The sequence below is a fragment of the Trichoderma atroviride genome, chromosome 2 (genome assembly GCF_020647795.1).
Source record: "Trichoderma atroviride chromosome 2, complete sequence".
NCBI classification, from domain to species: Eukaryota; Fungi; Ascomycota; class Sordariomycetes; order Hypocreales; family Hypocreaceae; genus Trichoderma; species Trichoderma atroviride.
The window spans coordinates 2,002,813-2,025,226 of NC_089401.1; the positions used below are offsets into that span (position 1 = coordinate 2,002,813).

General features: G+C 51.2%; 5 protein-coding genes across 5 annotated transcripts; 3 read left to right on the forward strand and 2 right to left on the reverse strand.

Annotated features, from left to right (window-relative positions):
• Positions 1–38: 38 nt before the first annotated feature.
• Positions 39–1,259, forward strand: TrAtP1_003434 (uncharacterized protein; the record flags this gene model as incomplete). The annotated part of the gene is made up of 1 exon (XM_014087910.2): positions 39–1,259. The coding sequence occupies one exon, from the start codon at positions 39–41 to the stop codon at positions 1,257–1,259; it is 1,221 nt and encodes a 406-aa protein (XP_013943385.2).
• A 3,549-nt stretch (positions 1,260–4,808) lies between these two features.
• Positions 4,809–6,211, forward strand: TrAtP1_003435 (uncharacterized protein; the record flags this gene model as incomplete). The annotated part of the gene is made up of 5 exons (XM_014087911.2): positions 4,809–4,820; positions 5,080–5,087; positions 5,213–5,566; positions 5,686–5,773; positions 5,855–6,211. 5 exons carry the CDS (start codon positions 4,809–4,811, stop codon positions 6,209–6,211), a joined length of 819 nt encoding a protein of 272 aa, XP_013943386.1.
• A 2,464-nt stretch (positions 6,212–8,675) lies between these two features.
• TrAtP1_003436 (uncharacterized protein) lies at positions 8,676–9,185 on the reverse strand (the record flags this gene model as incomplete). The annotated part of the gene is made up of 1 exon (XM_066111882.1): positions 8,676–9,185. The coding sequence occupies one exon, from the start codon at positions 9,183–9,185 to the stop codon at positions 8,676–8,678; it is 510 nt and encodes a 169-aa protein (XP_065967961.1).
• A 1,360-nt stretch (positions 9,186–10,545) lies between these two features.
• On the reverse strand, positions 10,546–17,844 carry TrAtP1_003437 (uncharacterized protein). The gene is made up of 4 exons (XM_066111883.1): positions 16,083–17,844; positions 14,227–16,025; positions 13,933–14,152; positions 10,546–13,880 (listed from the first exon to the last, which is right to left on the reverse strand). Exons 1-4 carry the CDS (start codon positions 16,727–16,729, stop codon positions 12,539–12,541), a joined length of 4,008 nt encoding a protein of 1,335 aa, XP_065967962.1. The 5' UTR covers positions 16,730–17,844; the 3' UTR covers positions 10,546–12,538.
• Positions 17,845–17,967: 123 nt separating this feature from the next.
• On the forward strand, positions 17,968–20,353 carry TrAtP1_003438 (uncharacterized protein; the record flags this gene model as incomplete). Its single annotated transcript, XM_014087916.2, has 5 exons — positions 17,968–18,039; positions 18,132–18,347; positions 18,431–18,534; positions 18,910–20,118; positions 20,179–20,353. The coding sequence occupies 5 exons, from the start codon at positions 17,968–17,970 to the stop codon at positions 20,351–20,353; spliced, it is 1,776 nt and encodes a 591-aa protein (XP_013943391.2).
• Between the last annotated feature and the right edge of the window lie 2,061 nt (positions 20,354–22,414).

Genomic DNA, 22,414 nt, shown 5'->3' on the forward strand with positions numbered 1-22,414 from the left:
TCTCCATGCTCTGGTCATCGACCGACTGATATTCGACAATGGAGGGGGCATTACCGGGCCGCTTCAGGCTATTGCTGCTCTTACAGCTCGCCGTTGCTTACCTCACGGGGGCTGTATATATCGACCAGCAGAAGCCGTTGGGCAACAAGCAGCCAGCATCTCCTTCGACCATCTCCGTACCGTTATTCGCGTCTCTCGAACGACTGGCTAGGCTTGTTGACGTGTCGTATTGCCTTGGCACTTCTGGCATTCGCAAACCGTTCCAGTGTCTCTCCCGATGCAACGAGTTCCCTGAGTTGACGTTGGCTACCACTTGGAGCACAGGCATTCTGTTCAGTGACAATTGTGGATTCATCGCCATTGACGATGGCTCAGAACAACAGCTTCTCGAAGCAAATCGAAACGATGTAGCGAATGAGAAGCATGGCGCTATAGTCGTTGCGTTCCGCGGGACTTACAGCATCACCAATACCATTGTTGATCTCGGCACCATCCCGCAAAAATACGTGCCATATCCATCCCCGGATGATGGAGGAGAGACGCCAAAAAAGCCCAGCCACGAATGCACAAATTGCACCGTACACATGGGGTTCCTTGAGTCTTGGAGAAGCGCCCGGGATGCTGTTCTGCCAGAACTGAAGGCTCTCCGAGCCCAATACCCGTCTCGTCCTATTCAGGTCGTAGGCCATAGCCTTGGGGGAGCTGTGGCCTGCCTTGCGGCCCTGGAGCTGAAGGTATCCCTGGGCTGGGACGACGTAACGGTCACCACCTTTGGAGAGCCTCGCGCTGGCAATGCCCAATTTGCCCGTTTCGTGGATGACGTATTTGATCTCAATGGAACAACTGACCTTGAGAAGAGGACCTATCGACGAGTCACCCACGTTGACGACCCTGTGCCTTTGCTGCCACCGAGCGAATTCGGCTACAAGTCGCACAGCGGCGAAATATTCATTTCAAAGTCTTCTCTATCGCCATCCGAAACGGACGTGCACCTCTGCGTTGGTGACGAGGACCCCAACTGCAGTGCCAAAGATGACAGCACGATGCAGAGTCTGCTGCATCGCCTTCTCCATTTCCGCTGGACGACTAGCTCCTTACAGGCTTACACGGAGAGGATGAGCTTCCCAGCGCGATTAAAGCTATGGCAGCTGTTTTTTGCTCATCGGGATTATTTCTGGAGGCTCGGGCTATGCGTTCCTGGTGGCGACCCTACAAACTGGGGCCGACATCCGTATGAGCCTCACGATGAATACCTATAACCAGCTGTGGGAGGGAAAGAAAAAAAAAAAGACAGAGCAGAAAATATTGCAATGCAGCAATGCATGGTGCGTTTGACGAATACAGCGAGCTAATTTATCCGAGGAGTAGACTTGTACTGAGAAGGCAGGTTGGATATACGGGATGCGTATCATATTGGTTAACGGTGTATGAATATTGGGAGAGCGAGCATGAACATTGTGAAACAACATAAGTAATCATTGTCAACGGCCGCATAGTTTAATATCAGTCTTAAGAATACCATTATTTCGTTATCTATTACGTTGGGATTAAATATTCTAGTAGCCAGACGCTACCAAATTGTCGTGGGCCAGCCCTATGCTAAGAGCGGTTTCTTGATAGGGGATACGCTCTGCTGTAAACGCATAGCATCAACTACACGTGCTGCCATCTCCGTCTCTCACTAACATGGCAATGCCGGCAATTACCACAGATGCCATCCATCGTCCGGGTCCTCCACGTTGATCGTCATTTAGTGGGGGATGCCAGTGAAATGACGCTGTTGCCATGTGACATGGGAGGCAGGACTGGATGCTGCAATCAGCCAGCACGCGTAGTGGCACGACGTCGTTATTAGGTACATGTACTACGGAAATACCATTAGTACCTACCACTATACTAGTAGCACCACTTGTAGTGGCCGCAACTTGTCAAACCCTCTCGAGGCGCTGGGCTCTTCTCGAAACCGGGATCCTTCGCAGAGCACTCTACTCGGACCGCGCAACGCCAACATTGGATGAAGTCGCAACATTAGTGGGGGTGAGCGAAAACAGAAGTGTGAGACGGGAGGGGTATTTTGTGGCGCGTTCTACTGGTGATTGATTGCTGCCACCCAAAACGAGACGAACGACTCAAGAAGAGGCCCGGTGACGGAATAGGTTTTTTTCTTTTCATGTGAGGAAGAGAAGGCCAAGCTTGGGCTTGCTTTGTCTTTTCATTGGATCAAGCCCAGCGGGATATTACTGCCTAGCTGGAGTTGAGCCACAATGCTATTGGTTCTATATAGAGCATCCATGATACGTCTGAGCCTGTTCTCTGTGCCACGCGATGGCGATAAGAGAGAGGAGGGGGAATAAGGGGGGGGAGTGAGTCACGGATGGGAGCTGACCACAGCCACAGTCACAGCTCGCGTCGATTTGCCAGCCTCTCCCATGCCCATGGCAACTGGCATGAACGGAAAGCATAAAGAGGCATCGCCAGGGGAGGGGTGCGGGCTGCAGCATCATGTGAACAGCAAAACACCACGATGGTCTCGGGTCTCATCCCTGAACGCCTGCGCTGAACATCTGGAAATCGGGGGAGTGCCAGTGGAAGGGCACGGCGACAAGCGAGATACGGAGTAGGCCATGCATGCATTCCCGTGCGCTGGGAAAGGGGCCACTAGTTTTGATGGACTAGCCAGGCCTCGAGTACAATATTCTCCTTATTCTTGGAGCCTCATCGATGCGACCCCATCATGAGCAGGATGGAGCAACAGCAGAGGTAGTAATTAACACAGATTAGAGGTACTCCGTAGGTAGTAGGTAGTAGCAGCAGGATCCGAGATTTGTCTAGTGTACCTCTGTCCCAAGCACTCAAAGGCAACATCACGATCCTCCCGTGGTACCGCATGAGGTGGAGGCAAGCAGAGACACTGTTGGACCGACGTGGCCGGCGGGGGACTGGTTGGGACAAGAACAGCAGGGAGCACATGCCTCGGCCAGGGTGTGCCGAGAGAGGCTTCTAGCAGCACTTCCAGAGCAAGTTGTTGGAGTCTTCATCGCCTGCTTGCGCTGCCATCGACGGGGAAGATGGTCGATGCCTCCGTATGGTTCTGGGAATGGAGCAGACAATATGCACTAAGTCGTAGTCGCCGGCTGCTTAGACAGCTAGCTAGCCAACAACGGGATCTGCTGGGACGGGCCACTTTGGAGCCCCAGTCGGGTTTCCTGGGTCATCATCTCCATTCTCAAGGGAGAAACGAGAGATGCTCGTAATCCAAGGTACACCGGCACGAACCAATACGAGTGCTGGCAGAATGCTGGATGTCTCTGCCTTACCCAGGCACTGTGGCCTTGCACAAGCACACGATATGCCTTCTTCTTCCCCTCGAGAGAGCGCCAGTGCCTGTTATCGGAGTGGAGCGCAGATGGAACGATCGCTGACCGACAGACGGGCTGGCAGAATTCTAATAAGCCAATTTGCAGCCCCCCCCCTGGCCGCGTTATGACGCCTTTCCGCGCAGGCTGGGAGACAGACGCTGGTTGGACGACGGCGGGTGACAGCGCTCAGATGCTTGTGCTGTGAACAGCGCAGCAGAGGCAGCGATAAAAGACGCGGCCAGCTTAGCGCCGAGCACAACTCGCAGCAAATCAGCGTTGATAGGGCTGCCGGTACCAGAGGCGATGCGCGAGAGCACCCTTTGATGAGTGTCTCATGGCAAAAGCGGGACTCTGATCACTCGGTAACCCTTTTTTCCCTTCTCTTCCCATCCAAGAGAAGAAGCCCCGCCCACCTGGCAGCGAGCAAGGGATACTGTCCAAGAGAGTAAAATAGGGCTGTGATAGCTCAAAGGGTGCCTCTGATGTATGGGGCCAAATTTCTCTGCTTGATTAATACCAACGGTATCCACGACGATGCTCACAAGCAGCTTTGGCGCTTAATGCCTGGATGCCACTTGGTATTGGGGCCTGAGACACCTTACGTGCTACTGTATGCCCACCAGTGGTGGCGAGATGAAGTGCATAAGAAAAGAGTGCGGCTGAGGAGGCAGAAGTAAGACCAGAGTGAAAGGATGAGAGAAAAAAGAAACGGCTGAAGCCCCCCCTTTACAATGCTGTGTATCGGAGACAGTCAGGATTTCAGTCGAGAGACGGACAAGTACGCAGTACCCTTCCAGCCTCATGCCGGGACTAGAAGCCACAGGTAAATTAGAAGGGCGCCTCACCATCAATGCGCAAGTCTCCATGTACAGCGCTCCGTGCTCGACCTTGCGGACGTGTAGTAGGTACGGCAATGCTAAAGTGGAAGTGAGCTTCAAGTGAAGAGCGGCCCCCCCTTCCGGCTCCAGATCAGTTCGAGGGCCAAGCGCAGTAATGCTGTTCGTCGGGGGTACTCGGTATGTACATTGCGGCTACGCGTCCAGTCGCCCGATGGATGAGTATAAGTCAGGTCTCGACTGGCAGATAGGCGCTGCGGCCAGAGATTACAGGCACCTCTAGTGCGCTGTGCTCGGCCACCAGAGCCTAGGGGCGGGGTGCGCCAGGCGGCTGGCTAGGCTTAGCAGGCCCCCAAGAGCCAGCAACTCCACTGCAAGCCGGCGCTGGCATCACCTGTGCTGGCAGCGGCGGGCACTGGCCTCCGCCCCGAGAACCCCCAAACCCCAAAGCCAATTCAATCTCAATCCACAATCAAAATATAAACACTCTTCTCGCCCCATCCTCAACCGCATCCCACCTCAGACACCCGCATCATCCTTTTTCTGCAACGACTCCGCACATTCCGCCCGCTTCGTCTCTTCGTCGTCTTCCAGTCACCGACACACAGTCAAAATGGCCACCGAGGTACGTGAGCTCAACTTCCCCTCCCCGGAGCTGCTGCTGTCACTGCTGCGACCGCCGCTTTCCGCCTTCTCCTCTCGAACCCCCTCGTTCTCGCAACCCCTCAGCCCGCCGAGTTCTTCGCCACGATCTGCGCGGCTTCGGACTCGCGCGAGGGCGCCCGGAAACGCCATGACGGGCACAATATCCTTCTCTGCATTCCTGCATCGCTCATTTTGCTTCACATTCTCCTTTGTTCGCAATGCTAACGTCTTGTCTATAGCGTGAAAGGTTTGTCCAACAGCATGGCCCCGTGACCCCACTAAACTTCTCACAACGAGAATCCAAACATCTTCCCCCTCCCCTTTTTTTTGTGATCGAACGAGATGGTCTGACCGAGATTTTCAACCCAACAGCAAGACCTTCTTGGCCCGTCTCTGCGAGCAGGCCGAGCGCTACGATGAGATGGTCACCTACATGAAGGAGGTCGCTCAGCTGGGCGGTGAGCTCACCGTTGACGAGCGCAACCTCCTCAGCGTTGCCTACAAGAACGTTGTCGGCACTCGCCGTGCCTCGTGGCGCATCATCTCCTCCATCGAGCAGAAGGAGGAGTCCAAGGGCTCTGACAAGCACGTCTCCACCATCAAGGAGTACCGCAGCAAGATCGAGCTCGAGCTCGAGAAGGTTTGCGAGGATGTTCTCGATGTCCTCGACAAGAGCCTCATCCCTAACGCCGCCACCGGCGAGTCCAAGGTTTTCTACCACAAGATGTACGTTGCTTCCCCCTTGCCGCTCTCTGATCTCTGGGTTTCGAAAACTTTTCACCCAATCACGTTTCAGCTCGCACATGTTCGAAATTTTCAGGAGCTAATGCAAATCGCTCTTCTAGGAAGGGTGACTACCACCGTTACCTCGCCGAGTTCGCCTCTGGCGAGAAGCGCAAGACCGCTGCCACTGCTGCCCACGAGGCCTACAAGGTATGCTCATAACACGTAACTCGTCGACGCCGTGTGCAGAGACAAAATTTCGCGCGGGCAACAACTGACCACATCGTACAGAACGCTACCGACGTTGCTCAGACCGAGTTGACACCCACTCACCCCATCCGCCTGGGTCTTGCCCTCAACTTCTCCGTGTTCTACTACGAGATCCTCAACTCTCCCGACCGTGCTTGCCACCTTGCCAAGCAGGCCTTCGATGATGCCATCGCCGAGCTCGACTCCCTCTCCGAGGAGTCCTACCGCGATAGCACTCTGATCATGCAGCTCCTGCGTGACAACCTGACCCTGTGGACCTCGTCCGACAGCGGTGATGCCGAAGCTGGCGAGGCCAAGAAGGAGGAGGGAGAGGCTGCCAAGCCTGCCGAGGAAGAACCCAAGCCCGCTGAGGAGCCTGCGCCCGAGGCTGCTTCCTAAATCCTTGTTACCTCCGCTGCATGCAAACTCGGCAAAGAACCGAGGGGTCTTTTCTTTATCTTGTTTTAGTTATCTGAACACTCTCGCCCACCTCTGAACATGGCGATAGATGGGAAATCGTGTTGGAGGCTGGCTTTAGCCGCTGCCCGCGCTGGTACCCAGTGCGCTGCTTGTCTGGTTAATGGGGAGATGGGTCATGGAACTTCGGATTTTTTTTTCGGTTTAGGGATAGGAGAGATGAGTGGCGCAAGGGTGCTTGTCCGTTGTTTTTCGCCTGCTTGAACTGGCGACGGACTCTTTTTGTTGTTCGCTGCTGAATGATGGAACGCTTTTGTTGCCTCTTCTCCCAACCTCCCTCTCTACCCCCAAGTGCCTGGTATTTGTTCCCCAGTTCTGCTTTTTTTGACGTTACCACCTACCTAGTTTACATCTGGTCCCGATTTTTTGGCGGATCGTTATGGAAAATGTTGTCCCCCAAAAATTATGTCGTTGTTTTCTTGCGATCTGCTTGTTGTCTTTTTTTTTCCCCTCTCCCCCCTCCTCGCGTCACAGTGGTTAAATATCGTTGTGTGCCCCGCAGAGGAGAGGAGAAAAGAAAGGGAAAACCTGTGTATTTCCCTTTCCACCCAACAGTTTTTACAGCAGCAACCCCTTGAAAAAATGGCAAAAAAAAGAAATTCCAATCCAACGTACTGGAGTGTGTCTACTGTAATTTTCTACTTGTGAAGCCTTGTGTGTTGTTTAATTTAATAAGAAGGCCTGTTGCTTGAGCATCTAGCCGTGCTCCTAGCTATCTTTGCTCAGCTCAATACCTCGGCAGTCGAGCTTTTTTTTTTTTTTATATAGATGGATACACGTCTGGAAATGCGTGGGCTACTGTCCTTGCGAAATATCGGTTATAGAGATAAACGCAACTTGAAGAATTGTATCGTTACAACACAACAGTCGTAATATAAATCATGTGCTCCATACGAAGAACTCGCAACGAAGATTGGATCGAAAAGCCCGCAACTGAGGCGCAAAGCTACACGCGCACAAAAAAAAACATCACCCCACCTTGAGCTGATATAGAGTTTCTACTTGAGTGGCTTGCTCGAGATAAGACTTATTTAGTGTACTGGCTTTCGTTACCACTAATTGGGGCATTTCTATGTTCTTATCGGCTGTTTTTATTTTCTCCTCTGAGAGGAGAAAATAAATGAGAGGAGAAAATAAGGTGCCTGTCTGTCTACTAGAGCAATCCCTATAGACAATAGACTATGTAAATACCCTGTAAGAAAACAAACGTGTTGATAGAAGGGAAAAAAGTCATCCCGCACCCCCAGCTGTAGCTCAACAAGGCAGCTGGTTCATATGCCAAAATATCCATACAACCGCCAAACGCATTTAGAAATAGCATCAATAACATCAGTAGCAGTAAGTGATGCATGTAGCTAGAGTGCGGATAACAGAAGTAGAATGTCGGGTTACCTTTTCCCCTTGAATTCATTATATATTCCCTTATCCCGTCCTCCTTTGCCCTTCTCCCTCCTCGTCAAATTCCATGGTGCCCGTATTCTACACTAGCATCACCCATAATTAATTTCATCTTGTCTACTTGAGCCCCCCCCCCTCCTCTACTACACCATCTATATTTACACCATTATTGTCGGCGGTGGTTGTCCATTCTGAGGGTCATCTTGTTATTTATATTGCCCTTGATGAGCTTCGGTGAAAACTTGCTGTGGGAGTTATTGAGCATTAGTTGGACGACAGCGGCTCATAGGAAACGAAATAAAAGTTTCATGCCATGCCACCATATCTTGTTTCAGAAAGACCCAAGGCTTCTGTGATTGGGTTCATGGCTAGTTCCTGAGTCTGGGCCTTGTATAAATCGAGTACTAAACTCAAGGTATTAGACAATCCATTTCCAGATATACAATTTTTAATCCAGCAAAAGATCAGCCTTACAATTCGAAGATCCCATACGAAATGCAATTTTGGCCGTCTCTTTCATGTCTTGCTTGAATTATTCATCTTGTAGATTTAATTCTCGGAACTCGACTAGTAATCTAGCTTAGAAGAAAAAACTAACTGCTTTCGCGAGGTACAGTATAGAGACAAAAGTCTGTGACCACCCCCCGTATAATAATAATAAAAAAAAAACACCAGATACAAAAGAAAAGAGGGCAGTAAAATAGCCCCGTGGTAGTGGTATAAGTTGTAAATCGCTTTCCCGTGTCCTCCCTTCCCAATGTAAGTTACCTAGTAAACATGCGCCAAAACGTTATATTATGTGTTCCCCCGTCCCACCCCCCCTATGTTTTCTCTCCGCCATCTCGATAGGATTCGGATAGGAACGGTAAATGAGAATCGTCTCGTAGTCGTCGTCTTCGTCAATTGGATGCTGCGCTGGTGCTGCTATTGTGCTTTTGTCTTTTGATACAACGGTGTACATAATCTTTCTTCAAGATTATGTTCGCAATCAGCTAATGGTATTCACCAATAGCTTCGATGCCCGTATCATCCTTCTTTGTTTTGAGAAAAGACCCCGTCCACGGCCATTGCTGCTGTCTTGGCCAGGCGTAACCTCCTCTTCGGCATTTTTGGCATCTCCCGACCGTAAATTCTGATACATGGCCGTTCGTGTTACATCGCCTTTCCGCGGAGGCATCATGAAGTCGGGAACGTCAGCATTGGCGACGCTGCTGCGGCGGCGGGCTTTGCCAGTGAATTGCGCCTTGACCTTGTGCCAGAGCCGTGAGCTCTTGGACATTGTGGCCAGTTCGGAGGGCGTTAGGGATGTCGTCGACGCAGTGGTTGTTGTGACGAGTGAAGGGGCGGAATAGTTGCTGGCGGGGGGATCTGAGGCCGATGCGGATGCGACCTCGTCGCGCCAGACCATGATGCGATTCTGCTTGGCGGTAGTCATGAGTTGGCACGGAGAGGGCGATAACTCGTCCATTATCGCGAATAGGTTGTCCATTGTTGCCATTTTCGAGAGTGGGTGTCGATCCAGCGACTTTGTTGCTGCGGTTGTAGGTTTATTATTATTATTATTATCCCAATTATATTGGTGAGGCTTTTGAAGAAACCGTCGGCGATGTTATAAGCGACAAAATGGTACGCTGCGAATTGACCGATGTGATTGACCCGAAGCTGACATTAAACAGCTTTCTTTGTAGTATCGTCGAGAGTTTTTCGCGACCGAAACACCAATAGATAGATCGTGCTTTAGTTATTCGAGTCGATTTGACAAGCTGAGAGAATTCAAGCCTCTTTTCGAAGGTTTGACACAAACGGCGCACGTAATATAACCAGAGAGGTCGTTATCGTTTCCCTTTAAGGAAGTTGTTCATGCGACCCATGCAAAAGAGGATCCCGGACGACTTTTGTCTCCCCCACCAGGTAATCTCTCGATTTGCGTTCCAATTCCAGGTGACGTCGCCAAGGCGCAGAGGAAATGAAATGAGGGTTTCGAGGTTTTGGACGGGGCCAAGTAGAGAGTTTAATTAGTTGGGGCGGGAATCAAGCCCGAAAAGAAAGGGAAAGGGCTCGAGTCGACGTTGTTCTCGGAACGCTCCGAATCTCGGATTTGCTCTTCTTTTTTTAGATTCGATTTGCGTTCTTTTTCTTCTTTTCGCTCAGCCCTTTTTGCTTCCCCCCCTGATGCCAATATTAATAGCAAGTAGTGGCAATGTGCCGCAGAGACACGGGTTGAATCTCGCTTCTGCGGGCAGGGCGTCTAAGTGCTGGACCGGTCGAGCTGCAGAGCAAATCTCGTAGCGCCACTTGGAGTATGCACGGCACCGGGTCGGCAGCGCGAATTGGAAAAGCCCAGCTCTTGTTAGCAGCCACAGCTAATACGAGTCGAGGTAGTAGTGGAGGTTCGCAGTAGCGGTTCTGGGATTCTCCTAGGCTCCACTGGGCAGCATAGGCGAGCGGAGGAAGAGAATTGACGAGAGAAGGACAAGCTGAGGCTGAGGGCGTGTGAGTGCGATAAACGCGTATGTTGTTGTCTGGTGGCTTGCACGGAACAAGGGGTGGAGGAGAAGAAGAAGCAGGAAATACGAGGTGGACGAGGGAAAATTAGGATCAAGTATCCGTAGATGAGCACAAAAAAAGACCAGACCCGTCGCCAATGATATGAGCCCAGACTCCAGAGGGAGAGACCCAAAGAGGCGACAGGCAACTTAAGCGTCAGTGCGCTGGGGAGAGGCCAAGTCAGGGAAGACGCCGAAGCGGCGAGTGGAGAGCCGCAGGGGAGGGGCTCCATTTTAGCGGTTGGCGGGCTTCGCTCGGGGGGGAGCAGATCAATTGATCGCTTGCACGCAACAGCGGCTTGGGGCATGTGAGCGGCCAGTCAGGCGCTGAGGGCTGGGAAAAACAGCGGGCTGCGGCGCTGGAGGAGGGCAGCCGTGACATGCAACTGGCCGTGGCAAAAGTCGCCTATACCGTAGCGTGCAGATGTCACCAGACGGCAGCGCTGGGCTGGATTGGATGCTAGTAGCTCCGCGGGCTTTGGGACCTGGAGACGGAAATTTGCAGCGGCCCAAACAGGTCGAGTCGAGTCGAGTCGCACTGGGAGCGGCATCTCGGATCTGCTGCTGCTCTCAATGCTACAAGTACATGCCCAGGTACCTCCGGTCAAGTGAGCGTGGGATTCAATGCCCTTTGCGTTTCTCTTCTTGCGTGGCTTAATGCAGGCATCGTGGCCGGCATCGTGGCAGTTCCAGCCATTCAATGTCTCAGCGGAGAAATTCGTATCAAACGGCTCGATACACGCGATACACGTACCAGCTAGCAGTGAGACTACGCGGTGGCGTTGCCACTTACACGATAGTTCGCATGTCTGTTTAGCATGGAAGCAGAGATAGTCGGCTACTTGATGCCGAATGGAGAAGCCCGAGGCATTCTAGCCTGATTGCTAGCAGGCGAGGCTTGCTGCAAACTTGAAATCAATTGGAACGGAATCTTGCACTGAATCGCGAAAGCGCTTTTAACGCCGAGGGGGGGCCACCACGGCGACATTGAGCAATTTACGGACAGTGTTCGGTATTAGAGACGATGACGATGTTCTTATTTTGATTGTAATTCGGAGCCTTTTGAGGCGAGTTTTTACAGATAGATACTTGTCGACAGTACTGTACTATACACAGGGCTGAAATGACGGGCAATGTCGGGACATCGTCATCATCTTCCCTTTCAGCCTAGACACGAGATACATTAAAATCCCCAGATACCACCCATCACCTGGCCACTTGTGACCAAAAAGAGACACAGTCTCGGCAGCCGCTCCTCTTCCCCTTTCAATAATTTCCTTTGCTACTACTGTAGATAAACGTCTCATTTTGATCACAAGCCAAGAAACATTGAGAGCCCATTTTTTAGCACATGGTCACTGCCCACCCCTTGCTTTTGGAATAAAAAAGGCCCTCCCTGTTTCGATGCTGCACACAGATGCTACAAACAAACAAATAAACAAACTGAGAGAGAAACGAAAAAAAAAAAGAAAAAGGCACCGAAAAAGGCAAACAACATCCACCCATACTGTACGGGGTAAAAGAACTCCCCCCCAAATTCTTCTTCGATCGGCCGCGATTTGCGCTAGAAAAAGGTTTGCTCCGTTTCTTACATGCAACGGGCTTTTTTCGGATTGGTCAAGAGCGATTCATTTAATTTTCTTTCGGTAGTGAAATCAGCAACGCGTATGTATGGATCGTCCTCTAACTGCACCAGTTTGATTCGATTGGATTTTCCCCGCATTAGCGTCCAATCCAGAGAACCAAAAAAAATTGCTTCCATGCGTCGAGGTGTGTGTGGGCAAAAGACCGTTGGTAAGTAATCAGCCAATCCGGTGGTGTGACGAGTAGCCGTTTTCCTTGTGCTGCATAACGCGGCAACTGGTCTTCTCTTGTACACCAAAAAATACGTGACACAGAGATGCAGGCCGCCTTTGGCGAGCCGAGTACTACCATCACAAAAGTGAGGTGAATAAAAGCAAGCACTAATTCGAGTACATACAAGTAGTCCGGCTCTGGTTCGCCAGGGATGGAAATGACCCCAAAGCGCTAACTGGCCCTCGTCTGTTTCCAAAGCAGGGATGACACTCTTACATGTGCCTGGCGGTGCTACTTCGCAATGGCTCGCTGGCTTACAGGAGACTCGTGCCATGTGATGGTGATGGGTGATGGGTATTCCTCAGTAAGCGCGCATACTTTCACAGTCAAAAATCAAGCTTGATGAGGCCAGGGCAAGCCTCACGCCCCAGAGTCATACTCATATATCACATTTTCTTCTTCTTATAAAAACGGTAGCCATCGTGATAACCAGGCATGCCACTTTTACCTACATCCCGTGCCTTTCGCCCCCTTCCCCTAGGCTGCGCTCGGCTGCAATGTCTCCCAGCCTCCCATCTCTTCCTCTCCACCCTCCAATAGATCTACAGGGCCCTGGTTCACCTGTCTTGATCGCTTTGGCAACATGGGGGGGCCCTCCAGTTGCCGTTGTGCCAGTATTTGAGTTTGTATTTTCCCTTGCGTTCGTCTTCATATTTATAAACGGTTTAGGAGGGGCAACGGGCTTCCTTCCAGCGCCTGAACCACCAACGGATGGTGTTTGCCACTGCGCATTGTCTTGTTTCAAGCCCATCGTTGAAGCACGAGCCGGCGGCGGCGGCTGAAAATCTCCGTCGCTATATTTAGCTTTATTGAATTCGCTCCCTGAAGTCAGTGTCGAGGGTAGCGACGATGTCGAGGCCGGCGAAGTCGACAACAGGTGTGCTGGTTTCTTTGCGACAGGGGGTGCCGGCTTCCCAGCCTTGAGCTGCTGCGATAGCTGTGATGTCTGAGAGGCCACTGATGTGGGCCGAGATGATGATGTCCATAGCGGTTGCGTTGCTCCTCCTATCTTGCCAGGAGCATCAGCCCCTCCTCCAATAGTGCCCGCTGTGCTTGCAGACCTGCCTAGCCCTGCGCTCGAGCCCATATCCAACGTCGTTGCTGAACGACGGGGTGGCGGTGGAGGCGGCGCCGCGCTAGATCTGTCTCCGTGAACACTCCGTGCGCCATCACCGTCCCCAATCTTCATCCGTCCCACCTGAGCAGGGAGCGTGGTCGGATCGTATTGTGGAGGCAGCTTCCTAGACCCAGCTGAACTCATGCCCCTGGGGGGTGTAAGCTTCTCGTATGGCGAGCTCGATATGCTTGAAAGAGACGCTCCGGGCGAGGACCTCGAAACTGATATCCAGTCCAGTTCTTCGCCATGGCCAAAGGGATTTGAAGGCCGGTGCGGATTCAAAGCCATTGGTTGGCCGTCTCGTCCATTGGGTATGGGAATTTGAGCACGAGCCGGCTGTCGGTTGTCGAGCCACCACTTTTGCCGGTCTGAACTCGCAGGGGGTAGGCCAGGCTCGATTGCGTCGTATCCAATTAAATCTTCATCTTCAGTGTCTTCGCCATCGGCATGTGCGGCCGAGTCTCCCACTTCTGCCTTTCGCCGGTCGTATAATTCTTGGCTGATCGCGTTTCGGTGCAGCTCATCGATGAGGCTGACCCGGCAATCAAATGTGGCATAAACCGGCCTGTGGTCTGAAAACATCAACGTTGGTGCCGAGTCGTACGCCGTTTGGCGGAGAATGGCGCCCTTCCTCAGTACTCTATCCGTCCAAGCCGGTATTCTTGCTTTTTCGCTGTCACATGTTAGCATGTCTGTAATGCTACGTAGCTCAAGATACTACTCACGAAGTATCGTATACGTCTGTTCCAATGTCAAATCGGTATGTAGGCATGAAGTTGATGCGGGCTTCGGAATAAAACTGAAACGCCAGCCCAGCTACCATCTGCAAGTTTAGCTGGTCGTTGCTGTACATGGTTTCAAAATCTCGCTTCTTCACCAAGCCGCGTACGGCTTCCGAGCCGAGACCGATTCGATAGTTGAAATCGCCCAGCCAAATGATCGCATCTGTTTATATCCGTATTAGCCAACTTTTGCCCATGTGCGTGTACTGAAAAAGACAACGGAGGAGCCAAACATACCGTGATCTTCGATCCCTCGATTCCTCTGAAATCGCAGACCATCGTGAATCGTTGCGTAATCTCGATTCCGCTCATCATAATTAGCAAATCCTGCTGCCAAATGTGCTGTAACAAAGCATATATGAGTATTTGCGTAATCAAAACGAATCGCAACCGCTCCTTTGTTTCCAGCCATCCCAGACAATCCTGTTTTCTTGACACTTCCCTCAACATTCTTAATGTGATTGAGAGATGACGACCTTACAAAAATGCACAAAGCTGCCCCTACGAGCTGCCCACTACGTAATAGCACGTACTTCTCTCCTCCTAGGCTAGCTTGTCGCCGATTCAGTGTCTCTTTTACCGCATTCTCCCACAGACCTTTTCTGGTGGGATCGCTATTCATGATTTGCTGTGGGCTTAGCTCAACTATCTCTTGAAAAGCGACAACGTATATCTCTGGTTGTGATGATCCGAGCGAGGGCGGGAATAGCCATGGTGATAAGTCATAGTCGATACCTTCAGTGCGCCCGTTCAAATTGAATGTGCCAACCCATATACTAATATTCTTGAACGACGTAAATTCTTCGCTTCGCCTGTTCAGCTCTATTGAAACATAGTCACTGATGGGGTCGAACAAGTGCACAGGAGCTTGTCCAACTAGAAGACCCAGCAGCATATCAATTGTAATCTGTCGGGAAGGGTCGATGAAATTGTTGTGATAGATACGCTGGACAGATTTTCGCATATCTGCCACTGCTCCAGCTAGCGACATCTTCCCATGCCTCGTGAAGGATGTCTTCAGAGCCCCAGTTCCGGCGTAAGTCTTGGAGAGAGCATCGCCATTATCGGCCCAAAGACTGGAATGTCTCATCCAGAAATCGGAGGCCGCGTATTCCTTACGATGATCCAAAAATGCCTCGACAGCCATCTGGGATATCAAGGTCTGAATCAAGTTTGTACGATCGAGACAATCCAAACAGTTTGTGCGAAAGACGCCTTCTTGTTGAAGCACGACCACCATGCGATCATCGGCTCGATCATGCTCTGCTAGGTAGTAGGCGAAGGCGTCAGATGAGCCTGCAATATATCGGCGGATCCCGCGAGCAGCTTCGTATCCGGCTGGGCCTTTTGTTTCGGCATGGAAATCGTAATGTGTTTCACGTAGCAATGCATGATCCTCTGACTGCTGTTGCGCTGGTCGGCTCAACGGGGAGCGTCTGATGCACTCTCGGTACATCGTAGCCAGCTCGACTTCACCCGGTTTAGTTGCACTCAAGAGATTGATAACGTGGACAGCGCCGTAAGATTGCTCGAGATCCTCAAAGTGCTTGTTGAACGTTGGCTGTGTTGCATCCGGAGGCCGGGTGATGGTAATTTTTTGGCGGCCAGGTAAGAGATCCGCCGCCTGTTCCCAAAAGACCGGGACGGATCCCCGAATCTGGGCATAAGAAAAAAGAACTCCCGCGGGAGACCAGAACGTCGTCTCGGTTTCAACAAAGTTTGCCACATTACCATTATCATCCATGCCTCTGGCATTGAAACGAGTGCCTGCGCGCCGACAAGAAAGCCGTGAAATGAGCGTTAAAAAGGATGGCCTGCCGCTTCTAGATGCCTTTAAAGGAGAAGCGCTCTGCGGTATCGTCATTGTCTTGCAAAACCCGCGGATCGCAGAGGTGAGAATGCGTGATGCATCCAGTGCTTCGCGCTCTGGGGGCATCAGCCGGGACCGAAACTGAACCAATGGGCTGATCATGTACGAATTCCACAAATACGTGTCGTCAAAGTTGTCTATCTCAAAAGAGTTCGAGTTCAAAGGCCTTACAGATAGGAGTCAGCATATGTCCCTGAAAACCGCATTTCCCAGCCAAACATACCGGTCTTGCACCCTGTTGGTAAGATCGAAATCCGTGCTGTAGTAAAAGGAGCCATTGCTGAGCAGCCTGCGCAAATCATGGCACGGATGTTCAATCGCCACGTCTCTTCGGCCTAATCCTTGGCCGTAAGGCGATGATGAGTTGTATCCAAAAACGTCAGAGGAATCCCCGTCCCCCAACAACTCGAGAGGAACGACATCGTCGTAGTTGGCGCTACTCAGACAGTAAAAATCCACACTCGCGATCCTTTCCACAGTCTCACCAGGGCGGACCGTCGCAGCCCTCACAGCCTGGGTGATGACAGAGAGAAACACCTCCCCATTTATTGAAATCAGGCCCAAGGTGCCATATACCGGCCTGGGCGTCAGCGGCCGGTAGTCCTTCAGCAGCTTCTTCGTTATAGGGGAGAATTCCACCATGCACTTGGCCGCAGAAGAATCGCTGCCGCCGCGCGGCTTGCTGGACGGGAGCGAAACGGGAGACCCGCTGCCGAATGCTTCGTTCGCCGACGAGCTATATCGCAGGATGAGGGCGTGGGAGGACGATACAATGGCGATGGATCGATGCGGATAGTCGCGGATGAAGAGCTCGCTCGACTTTTCGGGCGCGGGAGCTTGCGCGCTCCAGGAGCCCGGCGGAGTGTCCATGGCGATGATGATGATGGACTCGTGGCATCAAATGCGAAGCTGGGCGGCTGGCGGGGGGGACGAAGCAAGCAGGAAGCGGATCTAAGGTCCCTGTTGATCCATGGTCTCCTTGCAATTGAGTGGAGCGATTTGAGGCCTTGCTTTCGAGCTGTCCTCCGCCTTGCTGTTCTTTGGTGTTCCTGCAGAGCTGGAGACTGTTGTTCTGTGGTAGGAGCGCGCTATGTCATTGGTGACATCGGCAGCACCTAGCGTCTATCTGGCTTATCTCACCAATTGGTGGCAGAAGCAAAAGGCGTAGCAATTCCAGAGAGCATGCCCAGTACAAACGCTACAAACTGCAAGGCGGAAACAGAAGGAATAATTGTAGTTATAAGCGGTAAGAAGACACTCTTGAACGATTACCGCACTACAGTCTGCCAGTTTTTGGCAAGGCGTAGAGACTGCCTCAAATCGTGGTATGCAATTTGCGCTGAAGACTGCGGCCCAGAGTGGTGCTTTGTCTACGGAACTTTTCCCTCTTCTACAATATCCCAATTCACTGGATTCTTCTCGGTAGCCTGCTGTTGTTGAAGACCGTAGTGCCATACATAATCTCAGGGCTCTTTACTCCATGCTTTGTGTTGTCTGAGTACTCAAGCAACTATCACGCCTATATAAAAATCAATGCCGTTATGTCGATTGTGCCACAGCACGTGTTGATCTGCTTGCTTGAGATCCATTCTCTTGCTCAGGGTCCCTTTTCAGGAGCAACAGTTGACCTGTCACCTGCTGAGTGTGTCGAAATACGAAAAAATAAAATAAAATCCATGCAATGCTCATCCTATCGACAGTCTTGCCTAACGAGGTAGTAATCCGATTTCAGAGTAAAAAAGAGACGTCTTATAACTGCCAGACCTCAGATCCTTTTTGAGATCATGCTCGCCATGAATGGAGAGCGTTCATTCTCTTCCTATCATATGTTTATTTTGGGAATCATCACTGGCCATGTTTATGAGGAGAGAAAAATCGGATTTGCAGAGACCCGCTTGCGAACAAAATATGCGTCCTCGACGCTTAGTCATCGGATTCACGCTAGGCCGATCAGAGCTAACATCCCCCAGCCTCACATACATTCTTCCACTCTTTTGACCATAACCTTGAACCTTGCACTTTTACAGCTCCTATTCGCGCTGCTGCACCTCCTTTGCGCAAACATTTCTTTTGTCCCAGAATCAGTCGCGTCTTTCAAGTATTCTTCCATGAGCGACTTCAACAATTACGGCGGCTCCGAAGAGGAGTACGCGTCGGTTCGCAAATTCGTTGCTGAAACGGTACGTCAGCCTCTGCCAATCGCTCGTTGTCACCGAACAGGCTGATGTTTGCCTGTTGCCTTTAATTGCTAACCCAATCATTCATCGCCTAGGAGACGAATCCGGACAACTTTGAGAGCTGGGAGAACCTGATCAAAGCCTGCGAAGCTCTCGACGGTGGCCTGAATAGAAATTCGAGCCCCCAGGCGCTCTCTACGATTCGCGATGCCTACGACCGACTTCTGCTCAAGTTCCCGCTCTTTTTTGGGTACTGGAAGAAATATGCCGATCTGGAATTCAATATCGCTGGCCCAGAGTCAGCTGAAATGGTGCGCTTGGAGAGTCCTTGTTTCAGCCCCTTTCTGCAAGGGTCGCGTGGTCGTGATACACTGCTAACGGGGACTGGATATAGGTTTATGAGCGAGGTTGCGCCAGCATAACTAACTCTGTCGATCTTTGGACCGACTACTGCTCTTTCAAGATGGAGACAACACATGACCCTACGCTGGTCAGAGAGTAAGTATTCAGGGCACTTTTTCCTTCCCCATAACGACTTCTACCAATGCAGTATCGCGCTTAAGCACCATGATTTCGGCTGTACACCTGTCAAGAGCTCTGCTGCTCACTATCGACCGTGTCTGATGGTGAGATATGCCACAGCGGCCCTATCATACCGGGATCTCTCTCTCACTCTTTTTCCCAGACTTTGTTGATATGTACTCTTCGTCCCATAACATTGCGTCGTGCTCCTACCGTTGTCTCCACTGGGGATCTAGAATTCGATTTCTACACTCCCAGAGGGCCACCACCCCTTTGTGTACTGACCCTCCTCTGTTCCCATACTCGCCAAACCCTTGCCCCCGTGAGCTCCCTACTGACATGGCTACACAGACTGTTTGAACGCGGAGCCACCTTTGCCGGTTTGGATTTCCTAGCCCATCCCTTTTGGGACAAGTACATTGAGTACGAAGAGCGACAAGAGGCTCAAGATCGAATCTTTGCCATTCATGCTCGAATTATCCGCATCCCTCTTCATCAATATGCTCGCTACTATGAACGGTTTCGAACTCTGTCACACACACAGCCTCTGACAGAGGTTGTGTCGGCAGATATACTGGCCAAGTTTCAGGCCGAGGTTGCGGCTGAAGCGGCTGCGTATGGTGGTGCCGAACGACCGGAGCTGGAGGTTGAAAGAGACGTTCGAGGAAAGATTGACGCCATGTACTACGAAGTCTTTACCCAGACACAAAACGAGGTATCAAAGCGATGGACATATGAGTCAGAAAATAAGCGACCATATTTCCATGTGACTGAGCTTGAACACAGCCAGCTCAATAACTGGCGCAAATACCTAGACTTTGAAGAGACTGAGGGCGACTTCAACAGAATCGTCTCATTGTACGAACGGTGTCTCGTTACCTGCGCTTTCTACGACGAGTTCTGGTACCGATACGCCCGGTGGATGGCAGAGCAGTCTGGAAAAGAAGAAGAAGTCCGCAACATCTATATTCGGGCATCAACTCTCTTCGTTCCTATTAGTCGACCGGGAATTCGTATGCAGTGGGCATATTTTGAGGAGAGCTGTGGCCGCGTAGACATTGCGCTCGATATCCATGCTGCTATCCTTGTTAAGCTTCCGGACTGCGTGGAGGTGATCATTTCCTGGGCGAACCTTGAGCGTCGCCAGAATGGCACCGAAGCTGCTATCCAAGTCCTCAAGGATCAGATTGATGCTCCAACTGTTGATCTGTATACCAAGGCCGCTCTTGTGGCAGAGTGGGCAATACTGCTCTGGAAGGGCAAGAACTCTACTGAAGAAGCCCGAGCAGTTTTCCTCAAGAACGTGCAGTGGTATGCAGACAGCAGGATATTCTGGGACAAGTGGTTCCAGCTTGAACTGGAGCAAGCCACGCCAGACAAGGAGGCAGAGACCCAGCAAGCGGAGCGCATCAAGCATGTCTTTGACGAGTTCCGCAGCAGAAGCCGGCTGCCAGCTCCAGTCAAGCGCGAACTGGCCCAAGTCTATATGAACTACCTCGTTCAACGCGGTGGCAAGGATGCTATGAAGGATTTCTTGGCCGTAGACAGGCAAATGTTTGGGTCCGTCAACCATGCGACCTCCCAAGAAACGGAAGGATTCCAGCTAACACTTAGTCACAGGCCTGCGTCTGTTGCGACGGCGTCAAAAAGTGCAACTGGCGCCAAGGAGAATGGAGCATCACTCGGAGAGCTAGATGCAGACAGCCAGCGCAAAGCTCAAACCAGATACCTAAACTTTTACGAAGCCCACCCAGAGGCTAATGCGGAGGCCCAGGGCTCTGCCGATCCCAATTAGTATAGTTTAACGGGTAGACGACAAGCTGGACAGGTCATTGCGGACACTGCCGCCGGTAATATTGACAGTTCCAGAGCGTCGAGTTAAGATGTTATATCGTTACACCAAGGTGTTGACCGCTGGTTGTTTTATATCATTTGCTGGACACTACAAGGAGTGGCGGATTTCTTTGCTAGCAGACAGATTTGGATGCGAACCGCGAATGATATGGAGGTGGTTTTGTCTTTGTTTTTCTTTAAACTCACGTATGGTAATTATATCGTCTTCCCGAAAGGAGCCGCAGATGGGTTGACTCTGCTTCAAAAGGGAATGTCCCGCTGAAATGCGAATGATGTCTCTATGAATCTAATACACGAAAATGAAAGTCGATGGCTCAAAAAGATTAAAACTAAGTACCTAATAAGAAAATAAACCTACATTTATGGGGCAATGGTTGAATTGCGTTCTTGACCTATGAAATATTCTAAACTGATAAATATTAGTAGCTTGTAGAGCAATGAATCATTTGTTTACTTGTATTCCTTCACGAAAGCTCAGGTTAATACCCGCAAAGCACGAGACCGAGGTACATGTCGCCTCAATCTCTAGTATTATATCGGTAGAGCAAATATACCAGTAACTCTTGACAAGCCACATACGCGGGAAATACAGGGACCAAGCTTTTATGGCCATGACTCCACGTGGCTCGCCGACGCATACCGCATACAGAAAGCAGCTGCGAGGTACCTTCGCTGACGAAATTCACTCAAGCCAATGACTCTCCTCGCTCAAGCTTGCAAATGCCCACAGCGGCTCTGTGTTTTTTACCCTTTTCTGATCTAGCGCCTCTGTCATCAGGGTCCTCCTTTTTTCATCGCCAGGCACAAGGCGTTACGCTGACTTGCCGCCGTCTCATGTTGTCAAATAAGCCCCACGCCACACACTCGCAGCTAAAAACCACTTTTTCTTAGTTGGGGCGTTTCTTCTTTTTTTGGTTTGTCTCGGCTTTCCGCTCGGCTGTCTTCCCCAATCAAGGTGGCGGAGCGGGAATAAGAGAAAGCAGAAAGGAAAAGGGAAATGACGACCTTGGGCTGAGGAATGATGAATTATGAGTGGGTGAGCCGGAAGAGTACTCGATATCTAGACTACAGCATGCTGATAACGGCGGGATGGTGGTGGGGGAGGGGAATTGGGCGGAGAGACAAAGTGCCTTGAGGAGTTTTTAGTTCTCAGCAGCAAGATATAACACGGGTAGAACGGGCACTCTAGCTAATGATAAAAAAGCGAGACATTGGAGTAGACGCAAGAAATAAGCATCGCAGGATTCGAAAAAACGCGGAGCCGGAGGGCGGACGCCCGAGATGGCATGATTTTGTCTTTTTGGGGCGGCTGCGGCATCGTTGACGGAGCATGGATGGCAGAGGCTTGCGGCATGAATTGAGAGCCGTGATTGGCTGCTTTGAGTCAGAGGAGAAGTAAGATGCGAAAGACGGAGGGGCGATTCGGCACATGGGGGAGAGGAACGGAGAAGGAATCGACGACGGCTTACGAATTCGTAAGAAAATGCTCTCTCTCATGCTGGCTTGTGAATGTGTTGGTGCCCTGAGAGGCTGGCGTTACAGTAGGAGGTATGTCGGTACTTGTTCCAGCAGCGCAGGGTCCAAGAAAGATTTGGGGTTTGGAGGAGGGGTTCTTTTTTTTTTTTTTTTTTGTTCTAATCTTCAGGGCGTACCACGACACAACGCCGAACTCTTTTTCTTGCGTCAACAGATGCATACAGACAATTCACCAACGCCCGTCTACATCTCGTTTCAATAGCCCAGATTTCGATATCAAGAACCTTCCGAGCCCCAGCGTCAGAGCGTGGAGCATCTCCGCTGGGGGGCGGGTCTGACCACGCCCAGCTGGCCACTAAGGCATTTCCAATTTGCATCGTTGACTATTGTGGCAGAGGGTCCTTTGTTTTCCAGAGTCCCGATCCTCTTTTTCTTTTCCTCGAGTACATAATACATTTCCTCCGTCTTCCACCCTTCCCCCGGGCTATATTACCTCCCACCCTCCCCTTCCTCCATCTTCCTTTTT